The 13,534-nt window shown below is 45.1% G+C and overlaps 1 protein-coding gene across 1 annotated transcript in view; it reads right to left on the bottom strand.

Annotated features, from left to right (window-relative positions):
- Window positions 1-13,534, bottom strand: part of LOC134455663 (NEDD4-like E3 ubiquitin-protein ligase WWP1) — a 28,742-nt gene continuing 15,208 nt past the window's right edge. The window contains exons 10-25 of the mRNA XM_063206877.1: window positions 12,518-12,613; window positions 11,546-11,720; window positions 10,065-10,119; window positions 9,223-9,307; window positions 8,807-8,935; window positions 7,900-7,972; window positions 7,487-7,558; window positions 6,862-6,950; window positions 6,254-6,413; window positions 4,693-4,826; window positions 3,493-3,633; window positions 2,880-3,000; window positions 1,905-2,009; window positions 886-982; window positions 627-699; window positions 1-320 (exon numbers count right to left, since the gene is read on the bottom strand). Coding sequence (XP_063062947.1) covers window positions 221-320; window positions 627-699; window positions 886-982; window positions 1,905-2,009; window positions 2,880-3,000; window positions 3,493-3,633; window positions 4,693-4,826; window positions 6,254-6,413; window positions 6,862-6,950; window positions 7,487-7,558; window positions 7,900-7,972; window positions 8,807-8,935; window positions 9,223-9,307; window positions 10,065-10,119; window positions 11,546-11,720; window positions 12,518-12,613 — 1,705 coding nt within the window. The 3' untranslated portion in view covers window positions 1-220. The remainder of the gene's footprint in view (window positions 321-626; window positions 700-885; window positions 983-1,904; window positions 2,010-2,879; window positions 3,001-3,492; window positions 3,634-4,692; window positions 4,827-6,253; window positions 6,414-6,861; window positions 6,951-7,486; window positions 7,559-7,899; window positions 7,973-8,806; window positions 8,936-9,222; window positions 9,308-10,064; window positions 10,120-11,545; window positions 11,721-12,517; window positions 12,614-13,534) is intronic.

Here is a 13,534-nt window from a genome sequence, read left to right as displayed (position 1 = left end):
TGCAATTCTTTTTTGCTTGTTTTTTTTTTTCTTTTCTTTTTTTCTTCCATTTGGTGAGTGGAGCTGACGGGGAGTAGGATGTGGAGGGGTGTGGCAGAAGAAGGGGGCTGGAGAGGGGGATGGTGTGAGGGCCCGTGGGGGTGGAGGAAGAAGAGCTGGGCTGTGGGGGGTGGGTCGCAGGATGGTGGGGTGAGCGTGGATATGGGGGGTGAGGGAGGCTCTACTCCTGGCCGAAGCCCTCCGTCTCCTCGATGGCAAAGAGCAGCTTCTCCTTGAGTTGCTCGTAGCTCTTGTACGGAGGAAGGTCCAGCCGGTTGAAACTGGAGGAGGAGGGAAGCACAGAACCAAAAAACAGTAAATAAATAAATGTTTGAAACTGGAATACTCTTTGTGGCTGAAACGGCACTCAGTTGCTATGCTTACATGAGACATTTAATTCAGAATTATCTCACTTAAATTCTGAATAAAGGTTAATTCCACTTAGAAAACATCATGTAAACACTTGACAATTCAGAATGAAATGAAAGACCAAAGTAAACTCAACAGAACAATTGAATTCGGAATATTAATTCGGAATCAATAACGTCATGTAAAGAAAGCTATTGTTTTGCAGTGTCAGTACTGACCAGGTATGACTGCGAGGAAGCCAGGTGTCCTTGCCGACCTTCTCGATGCAGAACTTCTGCGGCCCGTTGCTGCCTGCAGGTGGCGCAAGAAACCACAAAAGCACAGTCAGAACAAAATGCATGTAGAAAAAAAGAAGCATGATCAAAATACAAAACACAAGAGAAAAACTGTTGTGTGGCTGTGTGTCTGTGCATTATGTGTGTCAGCATGAATTGGTGTGTGTGTGTGTGTAGGGGTCTAGGTCATAGAGTGCTTTACCCATGAGCTCCGCGAAGCCCCCAAGGGGCAACCTGCACGTGCCCGTCACAAACTGCATCAGACGAAGGCGCACCTCGTTATCCACCTCCTTCACCATCTGGGAAACACACACAGGAACACAAGCACACGATCAAAACACAACTCTACAGGACACAAGCATTTTCATTAAGTGTGTGTGTGCGCACGCGTGTGTGTGTGCGTGCATCTTGTGGCAGCCAACATGGCATCTCTGCACATGTGCAAATCAAACTACCTTCTCCTGCCCTTTCCTAGTCCCCCTGTCCTCTTAGCTTGGTGTTGTTACACTTCCGTGGAGAAAACAAAGTTTCCCCGCTGCCAACATTTGAGTGGCTTTTCCCGCTTTTCAACATCTCAATTGCAAATGAGAGAATGAGAGGCCTTTCAGTTGTGGTTTATTCATATTGAGTGAAAACTTCTATCATCAATGACATCAAGCCTTGTGTCACAAGGGCAAAGGGAAAGAAGTAAGTAAGTAAGTAATGTGACTTGCACCCCTAGTGAGAGCTGTGCCACCCCATCCCATCCACTTCCATTCATGCAACAGTTGTAACCGCAGAAATACACCAGCGGCGATCTGAGCGAGGCGAGCAACGGAAGCAATTGACTTTGTATTGAGTCGCGCGACAAAAGCGATTCTGGAGACTAGAGCAATTTGCGAGACGAGCGCGACAGTTTAAAATCTTTTCAACTTTCTATGACGCGGTTCGGCGACAAGCCGCGACAGCCAATGACTGTATAGAGGTCAGTGACCACAGTCAATGGGAATGCTTGAATGCTTTGCCTTCTGCCTGTACGGACATACTCTAGTCTCCTCAATCGCTCGTATCGCTTGCTGCTGCACTCTGTCGCTTGAATCGCATCGCGCCTGGTCTATTCGCGCGGTAAGGCTTCAGAGCAGTTTGGAACAGTCCATGTATTTGCATATGTAATACCTGCCTCACAAACCACAACCTCATAAATAAAAAAATATGGTGTGTGTGTGTGTGTGTGTGTCTTACCTGCCAGAACCACATGATCTGCTTGCTATTCCTGGTGTAGTGGCGATACACTGTGTTCCTCTGCCAGTCCTGCAGGTCCACTTCTTGCATACCGCACAGCATCACCTGGAGACACACAACACAGTTTAGTCCTCTCATGATGTACAGAATGTGTACATCACCTAGAAACACCCAAACAGAAATGCATACAGAGCTTATACACATCTAATTCATGGTGTCTGTGTGTGTGTGTGTGTGTGTGTGTGTGTGTGTGTGTGTGTGTGTGTGTGTGTGTGTGTGTGTGTGTGTGTGTGTGTGTGTGTGTGTGTGTGTGTGTGTGTGTGTCTGTGTGTGTGTGTGTGTGTACTGTAAGTGTCAAGTCCGTGTGCATGTTTTTGTTATCTGTGGCACAAATACACACAGACCCAAATTTATGTTCAGTGGTTCAGTGGTGAATGCAAGTGGTGTGTGTGTGCGTACACAATATTGGGTGAGTAGAGCTGTGTGTGTGTGTGTGTGTGTGTGTGACCAGAAGCTCAGAAAGCTAACGCCAGTCAGTTCTCCAGTTGAGTGTACAATGAAATGAAGGTGTTTATGGTGCCACATACAAGGAGCAAGGGAGGAGGGCGTCCTGTATAATATGCAGAAAATGCTAATCCACAAATAAGGCAGGGGACATCCTATCCTTGTTGCCGGATGCCACATGCACTTTTTGTACTCAAACCAGTTGCCATGCACATTTTATGTACATGGTGTGAACGGTAGAAGAGCACCAGACACATAGTATGCAGAGGCACACATACGGTGCAATATTGACAGCAGCAGCCGGCGATGTAGACAGGCCTGTAGACAGACGTGTGTGTGTGTGTGTGTGTGTGTGTGTGTGTGTGTGTGTGTGTGTGTGTGTGTGTGTGTGTGTGTGTGTGTGTGTGTGTGTGTGTGTGTGTGTGTGTGTGTGTGTGTGTGTGTGTGTGTGTGTGTGTGCATCACAGTCACCTCCAGCTCCTTCTCATCGAAGTACTGGAGCCACTGTAGAGGGACCACCTCGTTGAAGCCGTCCAGGAAAGCCTTCGTCTGGCCCTCCACCCCCCGGGAGAAACGCCACTCCGCCATCAACCTGGAAAAACATGCATGTCACAGGGTGGTAGGATAGTACACTCAAGTTTCCTATTTATCCAATTGCTGAAATCCATTGTGTTAAGCCAGACATTGGTGCAATACAAAGCATTGAGTGTTTTAATTACAGAAAATTGGCATTACGCCCTATCTGTACTATTGATGCTCCGATCACCAAAATCATGATCTGCCAATCACTGATCACCAAAAGAATGGTAATCTTCCCTATGTTATTTTTTTTACAGACCATTAGTAGCCTAATCATCCAAATGTAAGTTTTCTAAATTGAAGTAGACCAAATCATAATCATGTGATGTCTGTATATCAGTGTCCATACTCTATGCACTCCTCCTTGTGGTGTGTGTGTGTGTGTGTGTGTGTGTGTGTGTGTGTGTGTGTGTGTGTGTGTGTGTGTGTGTGTGTGTGTGTGTGTGTGTGTGTGTGTGTGTGTGTGTGTGTGTGCGCGTGTGTGTGCGTGTGTATATCTTCATACCCGATGTACTCCTCCTTGTTCTCCTCGGTGACCAGCAGCTCGGCCCCGTCGGGCTTCAGGTCATGTGAGGTGATCTTGCCCAGGATCTCCATGTCCACAGAGAAGTACATCTCAAGGCCACACTCCTCGATGTTGTTATCCCTGAAACACACACAGAGTTCAGAGCAGAGGTGGAAGAAGTACTGAAGTTGTGTACTTAAGTAAAAGTAGAGGTACCCTGCGAAAAAATTACTCAAGTGAAAGTAAAAGTTGCACACCAAAAATGTACTTAAGTAAAAGTCCTAAGTACTAACTTTTAAATGTACTTTTTGAGTACAAAAGTACAAGTAAGCCTACTTGCGCAATGGCTGTCTTTCTCCATGTCTGCCTACTTGATCCAATAGGAAAAAGTTTCTGCAACTGTTTTCGGCTCTATTTGAACATGACTATGGAGTCCTGTTAATGTTTTTTAAAGTATCTTTTCTGTCTGGGTGTCAGTTTGGAAGAGGGGCTTGGTCCCGCCTCCCTGCCCGCAGCTGAGGCTACTCAAATATCCACAAAACACAACAGGAAAACCTAGGATAAATGTAACTAGTAACTAAGTCTTCTTCTAGAAATGTAAGGAGTAGAAAGTACAAGTAGTTGTCAAAAATGTAACTAAGTAAAAGTAAAAGTCTGCATTTTTATTTTTACTCAAGTAAGTACAAATTCCAGAAAAAACTACTTAAGTACAGTAACGAAGTAAAAACACTTAGTTACGTTCCACCTCATGTTTATTTCGCAACATGTGCTTGGAAAATGTGTGTGTGTGTGTGTGTGTGTGTGTGTGTGTGTGTGTGTGTGTGTGTGTGTGTATAGATCTGTTCATCTGCTGTGTGTGCTTGTGCATGGTGATGTGGGTTTGCATGCTTCTGCACATGGAAATATTGGTGCGTGTGTGTGTGTGTGTGTGTGTGTGTGTGTGTGTGTGTGTGTGTGTGTGTGTGTGTGTGTGTGTGTGTGTGTGTGTGTGTGTGTGTGTGTGTGTGTGTGAGAGAGAGAGAGAGAGTGTGAGTGTGTGTGTGTGTGTGGGAGAGAAAAAGTGTGTGAGTGAGAGAAAGAGTGTGTGAGTGAGAGAGAAAGAGTGTGTGAGTAAGAGAGAGAGAGAGTGTGTGAGTGAGAGAAAGAGTGTGTGAGTGAGAGAGTGTGAGTGAGAGAGTGTGTGAATGTGTGAGTACCTACCTGATCCAGATGAGGGAGTTGTAGAACTCTGGGTCGATAGACTCCAGGTCTTTGAGGATCAGCTTCTTATTAAGCATTCGCTTGTAGAAGGGCAGGGAGAAGCCTGTGTCAATGAACTTGCCATGGAACAGAGCCTACACACACACACACACACACACACACACAGAGGGGTTAGTTTCTTGACAGCCTTTTTGCTAAATAAGTAGGAAACTAAGTAGAACATCACTGGGAAATTGCTACTCTGGATCCCGTTTCTCAAAAGTGTTGTGGCTAACCACTTAGCAACTTAATTGTTTGCAATGCAAAGACAGAGGAGGCACCTCTTGGGATAAGATAAGAGGTAAGTAATCTAATAGAAGAGCCTGGAGTCCTCATTTTCAATAAAAATGAGGACTCCAGACTCTTCTATTAGATGATACACCCCCCACTTGTCAAGAGAGGAGAACAAAAAACCCAAAATGTTGATGTTCATGAGTGCATATGTGTATGCAAACACAGGAAGCTAAAGTAGGCCAGAAAGCAGGTCTTCGGATTCAAAGTTTGTGGGTTTGCGTATGCTATGCCACACAGTGTCTTGTGTCTAAAATCAAAAGTAAGACAAAGGTGCTGCGGTTTGCTACTTGTATATGCAGAGTGGTACCATGACACCACACCAGTGCCTTGGGGTGGTAAAACACAGGCAGCAAGAAGGTAACGGGTAACATCCCAAGTCTGGGACTAAGTTCGGAAATACCTTGGTACATAAAAGAAGTCTTTTTTTCAGAAAGTATGCTCAACTCTAAATTGGCCTTTTTGTAGAAAAGCTGCACTAGTGTGATTCTTGCATTTTATTTTAGTGTGTTAGCCTGACAGATTTTTTTGGCCCAAGCCTTCTTCAGCGTCTTAACATAGTAGAAGAGCAATGTGTGGCAAGGTTCATTGGGAGTAGGTACCGTCATTGCGTGAGCCAACCTAACAAGAAACATCTTGAGCTTTTACCAGCCTAATCACACAATGTTCAGTAATGGGCAAAGTGTATTCATTAGTTGCAATCCAGTGCCCAAAAGTCCGAATGACCTTGTATTTCCTGTCAAATTCAACCAGGTGATTGCCTGGTCAAAAGATCACCTGGTTGAATTAGACAGGTAAAGCAACTTGGTTGTCCATCACTGATAATACTGGCTCTACTACTTCGTCATAACAATAAAAAAATGATGTGATTACTGCTAACGTATTGTAATATAATATAATGTATGCAACATCAGACCCTATACTGCCCTTCAAAGGCAAAGTGCAGTAACTACGCCAACATTGAGAATGAGAAAAAAGGTCTTCAAAGCCTTGGTATTAGGTTGGCTATTGTAGTTACCCCAAATTTGACATAGAAATATATATGTATATTTTTTAAATGGACACATCTAGACTATTAACGTGTCACAAGATAAAAGACCATTTTCAGTATAAACTCATTTTGCCAAAAAATGTAGTTACTGCACTCTGCCTTTGTATGGCGGTACAGTACCATGATGACATAATTAAAAACCAAAAAAACCAAAAACAAACCAGAGTCAAGAGTTCTCACCATGGCAATAAACCTGCCGATGAAGCAGAAGTAGGCCAGGTGGTCAGGGTTGATGGTGGAGGCGGGGTTGATCTGGAGACAGTAGTTACTCTTGCCCGCATACTCAAACAGACAATACATCGGGTTCAGCACCTCGTGAGATAGCAGGAAGAACCACTCCCTGGGGAAGGACAGATCGTGAGAACACATGGAGAGAGAGAGAGAGAGAGAGAGAGAGAGAGAGAGAGAGAGAGAGAGAGTGAGAGAGAGGAGAGAGAGACGGAGGGAGGGAGGAAGTGGGTAGATTAGTTTTTATTCATTATTTGTTTATTTGCTTTATTGAGTACAGTCATTGGTAGTGGAACTTCCTTATGTCATGTTTTGTGCATATGGGGCGCAGCTGATGCCAAATATTTGCATGTGGTGCGAGCAAGCCAACAGTTTGTTTGAATTCTGTAGGAGGCTTAGTTTGCGAAAAACACATTTTATTTCCATCAGTTACGTGCAGTGGTGAGAACAATTTGCCTAAATACATTTACTGAAAAATGGGCAAAAATATGCAGCTAACTGTTCTAAGAATTCTAATGGCAATAATCAAGGGCTTAAACACTTGGCAGTGAAAAACTGACCTTGCCAGGCCACCGTAGTCCAGTCCCTCCTCTCCTCTGAAGATGACGTAGAGCCGCCTCCTCAGGTCGTAAGGCTTTAAGGCCATGATCTACAAAGGAAGGGATAGATAAGCTCAACTTTGGGTTGAGTGAACAAACCATCAACTTAAAATAGAAAAAAAGTCTCACAGTGCTTACTTGTGTATTTATATATATTACCATGTCAGCAGACGCGTTTCGGCCCTCAAGCTACCGTCAGTGAATGATGTGATTTATCATGTTATTATAGTAATATAGGGGTTTCATGTTGAAATGAAGAAATGCAGTGAATCTTCTGCTAAAAAGTGCATCCACCATTAAAATCATATCCATGACAACCACGTGTGTGTGTGTGTGTGTGTGTGTGTGTGTGTGTGTGTGTGTGTGTGTGTGTGTGTGTGCGTGTGCGTGTGCGTGTGTGAGAGAGAATGTGTGTGTGTGTGTGTGTGGTGGGCTGCAGTGGAGGGGTGGGGAATGCTATGGTGTGTGTGTGTGTGTGTGTGTGTGTGTGTGTGTGTGTGTGTGTGTGTGTGTGTGTGTGTGTGTGTGTGTGTGTGTGTGTGTGTGTGTGTGTGTGTGTGTTGTTGTTGTTGTTGTTGATGATCACCTGTTGAAACGAGTCCTCAAACAGCGTCTGTCTGGAGACTGTGATTTTCACATGGCTAGGCAATGCATTGGACTGTGGAGAGACACATCTGTATTACATATGAAATGGCACATGGTAAAGGCTCCAAGTGGATCATAATTTTGAGGGCAGTGTGTGAGAGAGAAGACATAGGAAAGATAGAGCAAGAAAGACAGTGAGCAAGAAAGATAGAGCAAGCGGGAGAGCAAGAAAGATAGAGCAAGCGGGAGAGCAAGAAAGATAGAGCAAGCGGGAGAGCAAGAAAGAGAGAGAGAGCAAGAGAGCAAGAGAGCGAGAGAGAGTGCAAGAGAGAGAGTGCGAGAGAGAGAGAGAGAGAGAGAGAGAGAGAGAGAGAGAGAGAGAGAGAGAGAGAGAGAGAGAGAGAAAGAGCTCACCTGGCATAGGTAGCGGAAATGGGCCAGCTTCCATCTGAAGCTGCGCTCATAGGCGATCTGAGGACCTTTGCTCCTGCAACAATACACCACAGTGTCATTTTGTTACTTTAAGATTTAAAAAAAAAAAAAAAAAATTTAAACCAACTTCTGGCCAGGCCATTATAGTCAAGTGCTAGGCACTTCTGATTCTGAAACTATTCTTGCTTCCGATTGGTCAATTCAAACGTGACGCCTTTCCTAAAGCTCTCTGTTCCCAAGTCTGGCTGCTCAATTCTTTGCAAACCACCACCTCCCCAGTTCCACCTTGTCGTGTATAACATGGCATAGGCTACTCTTTGTCATGTTGCCTGCTCTATTCATTTGGAAATACTTAACTCTCATTAATCTTAAATTGGGCGAGCATTTCCTTTGCTGATGCTGCCGGTTCCTGATTGCCTGCTTTATCATGATGCAAATAAAAAATAAAGGGAACTCTATTGAGCAGAGCCGATACCGCCAAATTCCATTCAGAATTTATTCAACAAAGAAATTTACATCTCGTCTTTTTTTACCTTAATGGCCCTGACAGGATTACGTTAGCCGTCCTTATATCCACCCACTTTCGGTTTTATACCCTCATGTTTGACAAGGTTGAAGTACTGAAACGACACAACTTGCTGATTATAGATAGATTAGCTTACGGCAAGCTGTGGTTAAGCTCCAAATAAAAGAATTCCTTGCCTGAAATTCTTGCCTGAGGTCCATTCATTCACCAGAGGTTAAAATCCAGAAAGGCCCACCTTTAAAGGAATTACCACTTGCCCTAAACGTGATCAGGTTATTGAATAGGTGCTTACTGGAACACCCCTTTGTGTGTGTGCATATGCGCGCGTACACACACAGTAAGGGCTGGTGTACTACTACTTACACAGATGATTTTCCCGTGCGCGGGTCGCTAAACGTTGTGGTCCTCGTGTTGTGGTCTACGAAGTAGCGCACGCCCTCACGAGTGTAACGGATCTCCCAACCCTCTGGCAGAGGCTCCTCATTCTGCAGCCTGCGCGCGCACGCACACACACACACACACACACACACACACACACACACACACACACACACACACACACACACACACACACACACACACACACACACACACACAGACAGACAGACAGACAGACAGACAGACAGACAGACACACACACACACACACGTAGAGACAGAGAGACACAATCAGTCAGACATACAGACAGGCACAGAAAGAGACAAAAACACACTCTAGGTCCGACTTATGAACCAGTTAAGAGAGAGATGTGCTGATGAGAATAGATGTGGATTGCTCACCCTTGTGTGCGAGGATCCTCCCACTGTGTCGTCTTTGTGTTATGGTTGACAAAGTACACGCGGTCATTGGAGTCAACGCGCCGTTCTACACACCACACACACACACACACGCACGCACACGCACACAGGCATGCAAAAATCCAAAGATTCAAAACATGGCAATCCATTCAAGGCAATATTTATGACTGACCACATATGCCAAATCCCACCCATTCCAGATAGACTCAAAGGCACAGTATTCCAGGCAAAAGCAATAACAGAACAATGGAAACTGGTTAAAGCACATTAATCATCACGCCAACCAGATGAAGCCAACCAGAAGACAACTTCTATTCGCAGAAATAATCATTTAAAAATGAAAACACAAACAAGACACGGATCCGGGCAGAAATGCGTAAACATGGAAACGTGAATGGATAAATGACGAGAGAAGAGAGAGGGAATGACCAAACAAGGAGAAATTCTAGACACAAACGGAGAAAGGAGAAGAAGACGAGACAGAAGAACTAACTAGTAATAAGCAGACAAGCACATGAAAGCCAATGGGGGGAGAGATGGAAGGACTAATCGAGACATGGGGACACTCTGAAGACAAAAAAGGGCAGGAGGAAAAATTGAAAACAGGAAATGACCAGACAGAAGGAATAACAAGATAAGAGCAAGAAAAGAAAAGAGAAGGAAGAAGGGAAGAGGTAGAAGAAGTGCTAGAAGGAGTGATGAAACCAGGAGGCATGCCAAGACAGATGGAGAAAAAGAAGAAGGGCTAGACAGCAGACGTGACAGAACAACAAGAGAAGACAACATGTTGGAAGCCAGAGCCAGGATGAAGGATGTTGGCTTACCCCATCCAGGAGGTAGGGGACCCAGCGGGTCGTTCTCCACAGACATCATGGAGGCCTGGAGACGAACAACAACAGCAACACGCTCTTCCATTGAGACACAAGCATTTGACAACAAGACTTTGAAGACACACTTTTCCTCTTCAGTCTACACTCTACATTTGTACTGGGCTTTAGAAATCAATCAGGAAGTAATCACTCCTCCTGACAAGATTATCTTGGAATTCGTGAAGACACCAATCACATAAACAAACCAGTGACAGGAAGAGGTGTAGCCTACAGAAACCACAGCAAGGAAGTGTAAACCAACTCGATAGGCTGGGTGTACTGTACTCTGGCCCCTTGACTGCCCTTAGACCTGCATGTCAATGATGTGAACCCTTACATATTTCCTCAGGAACAGTCTTTCAACTGGACCTAAACAGTTTGCAGTAGACCCTAAGAACACCGACTTCTGGACCCAAACATTACTTAAGCTGCGCTGTGGCCACCCCACATATGAGTTTGCATGCCCAGGGGCACCCGGGTTCGAGTGCCGGCCTGAGTCCTTTCCCAACCCTACCCCAGCTCTCTCTCCACACTCGCTTCCGGTCACGCTTCACTGTCCTATCTGAGATAAAAGCCCAAAAAAGCAAAACAAATTCTAATAAATACTTAACGCTAGGAAACATGGCCTGTCTGGCCCTAGTGAAACAGGACCATGATAAGAAGTTAATGAGATTCACTATTGTTTGTGTGACTGGTTGTTGAAGTAGCACTGCTGTTCTGTGATTGGCCCTTCACATTAGTGACTGCACTCTGACTGGCCGTGTCCAGTTAGGGGCGTGGTTCAGGACAGGGGTAGAGGAGGAAAATTTGCAGTCAGTTGCAAATGGGAGGCATTGGTCCATTTTATTTTTTAATATAAAGGGAGTTGTTGCACAGCTTATGATGAGTTCAAGGATTAGAAACACAGTCTCTACTTACAGAGTGATTGATCTGGTGCTCTGCATCTGGCTTATATCGTCTTTCTGTGCTAGTAGGCTAGGTCTTGATGTTATGATATCAGGCTATGTGAGAGTGGCTTCCAGAGTAATCTTTTTAGGACTATTATTACTGTTGTGTACGTACATATGTGTGTGCAGGCAATTTGTGCAATTGGTGCTGGACGTCAGCCTCCACAGCTGGTATGTGAACGTGGAAATGTGTGTATTCATAAAGCGCTTTGAGACAACTTAATTGTTGTAATACTGCACTATAAAAATACAGGTTGTATTGTATTGTACAATATATTATCACACCGTCATCATCAGGTCTGGCTCATGGTTTTTAATTACATAGTAGAGGTATCGCTGATTGATCTGGTGCATGGTGCCTTGCATCTGGCTGATATTGTTATATTAGTATATTATCATATCATCATCACCATCATCATAATCATCATGTCGTTCTCATGAGGTTTTTTTTTACTTACAGAGTAGAGGCATCTCTGTTTTGTTACTTACAGAGTAGAGGTATCTCTGGTTGATCTGGTGCATGGCGCCCTGCAGCTGGCTGCGCTGGCTCTGCCACTGCTCGAAGTTGCGCACCGACTCCATGGTGGGCCGCTGCCAGGTGGTGGTGCGTGTGTTGTGGTCCACATAGTAGATACGCCCCCGGTCATCCACACGCCGCTCCCACCTACACACACACACAAAAAGAAGACGTGAGCATAAAATGTCTATGACAAGTGGGGGTGCGTGTGTTGGGTCCACATAGTAGATACGCCCCCCGGTCGTCCACCCGCCGCTCCCACCTACACACACGCATACACACAGAAAGAAGTGAGGATAAAATGGGGTGCATGTGTTGTGATCCACATAGTAGTTACGCACGCTGTCATCCACACGCTTCTCCCACCTGAGGGGGGAAGAATATAGCATGCACAGTGGAAATTAGGCCTAACAACATTTCACAAAATCCATGGGATAAAAAAAATAAAAAATAAAAAACACATCAGCCCATGGAACTTAACATAAAAACACAAAAAAAAATATTATTATTTTCATTCGCATCATTTGAACGTCCAAGAGATATGCAGGAAGAAGTCTTGCATGTCTCGGTCAAGTAAAATACACAATGTCTCACTCACACACACACACACACACACACTCACACACACACACACACACACCTTCTAACCCTTAGTTATGAATGTAGCATTGTAGGATGACGGACTGCAGAAGAGAGAGAGCTGCTGCTGGAAGGTCACATAAATTGCATCTCCCAATCAAATGTACACAAACAGTGTGTCCACTCTATCTAACCTCTCATCCTTGCCTTGTGCCTCTGGCCTTGTGCTTAGCTGATGCCCAACCTCTGTGGACAAAGCCTCAATCATCAATGTGGTCTTGCCTCGTATTGCAAGGCCACAAGCACAAGGCGAGGACAGGAGGAAAGATGTTGAAATGGACCCAGTAGAGGCTCCATGCACTCACCCTGGGGGAAGTGGCTGTGGTCTCTCCCATGTGGTGGTTCGCGTGTTGTGGTCGACGTAGTACGTCCTGCCGTGTGGATCCTTCCTCTGCTCCCACCTGAATGACAAGGAGTGGAACAGAGACAAATATCATCAGCTGTTACAGAAACGCACAGCTGCCAGCTAATGGTTCAGGAGTTGATCTTGGTTGCGGGTTAAAAACCCATACAAGGGGGGCGCTGTGGCGCAGTGCGCTACGCCCCCTTGCATGCCCATCCACGGGGACCCCGGTTCGAGTCCGGCCGGGGTCATTTCCGATCCTCCCCCGTCTCTCTGTCCCATTCGATTCCTGTCACCATCTTCGACTGTCCTGTCAAATAAAGGCATAAAAGCCCCTAAAAAATGATATAAAAAAAAAACATACAAGTACAAATAACCCTACGTTCTGCCAATGGTCCGTGAAACATGGCTTAAAATACTGGCAAGTATCCAGGTATATACTGTCACATGGGCAGTCATGGGTAAGCAGTTAGGTTGTCTGGCTTGTAGCTCAAACACCACCCTCCTCCATGACTGAGTTACCCTGAGCATGGTACCGTCCCACTGCACTGCTCCCTTGCAGCGCGGTTTGGGGCTGCCCCCTGGCAAGGGTGAGATCTAAAAGCAAGTTTGTTGTGAGCAATGCGTGCACTTGTGTGCTGTGTCACAATGACAAGGGGAGTTTCCCAGTTATGCTTTCACTTTTTCACCTTCACATACCTGTGCCTGTCCAGGAGGTGTGTGTGTGAACAAGAAGAAAGCAACATTCACACACATGGCTACTGGTTACTCGCTCAGCAAGAGAAGTCAATAGAATGTTTATGTGTTCCAGCGAAGCAAGGCCTGGACAGGTGAGGAGAGTACAAATGATGCGATGTGGGTGGATTTCAAGATTAAAAAAATATTCTAACTTGGAGCGATGCCAGTAAAGGAGTAGCCAATTGGAATGCAGAGTTTGGATCACTGACAGTTCATTTTTAGCTTTGGAAGTCGCAGTTAA

Source organism: Engraulis encrasicolus, chromosome 9 (assembly GCF_034702125.1).
Source record: "Engraulis encrasicolus isolate BLACKSEA-1 chromosome 9, IST_EnEncr_1.0, whole genome shotgun sequence".
Taxonomy (NCBI): Eukaryota; Metazoa; Chordata; class Actinopteri; order Clupeiformes; family Engraulidae; genus Engraulis; species Engraulis encrasicolus.
Note: the sequence above shows the minus strand (reverse complement) of the source record. Positions and strands in the feature narration are given on the sequence as shown.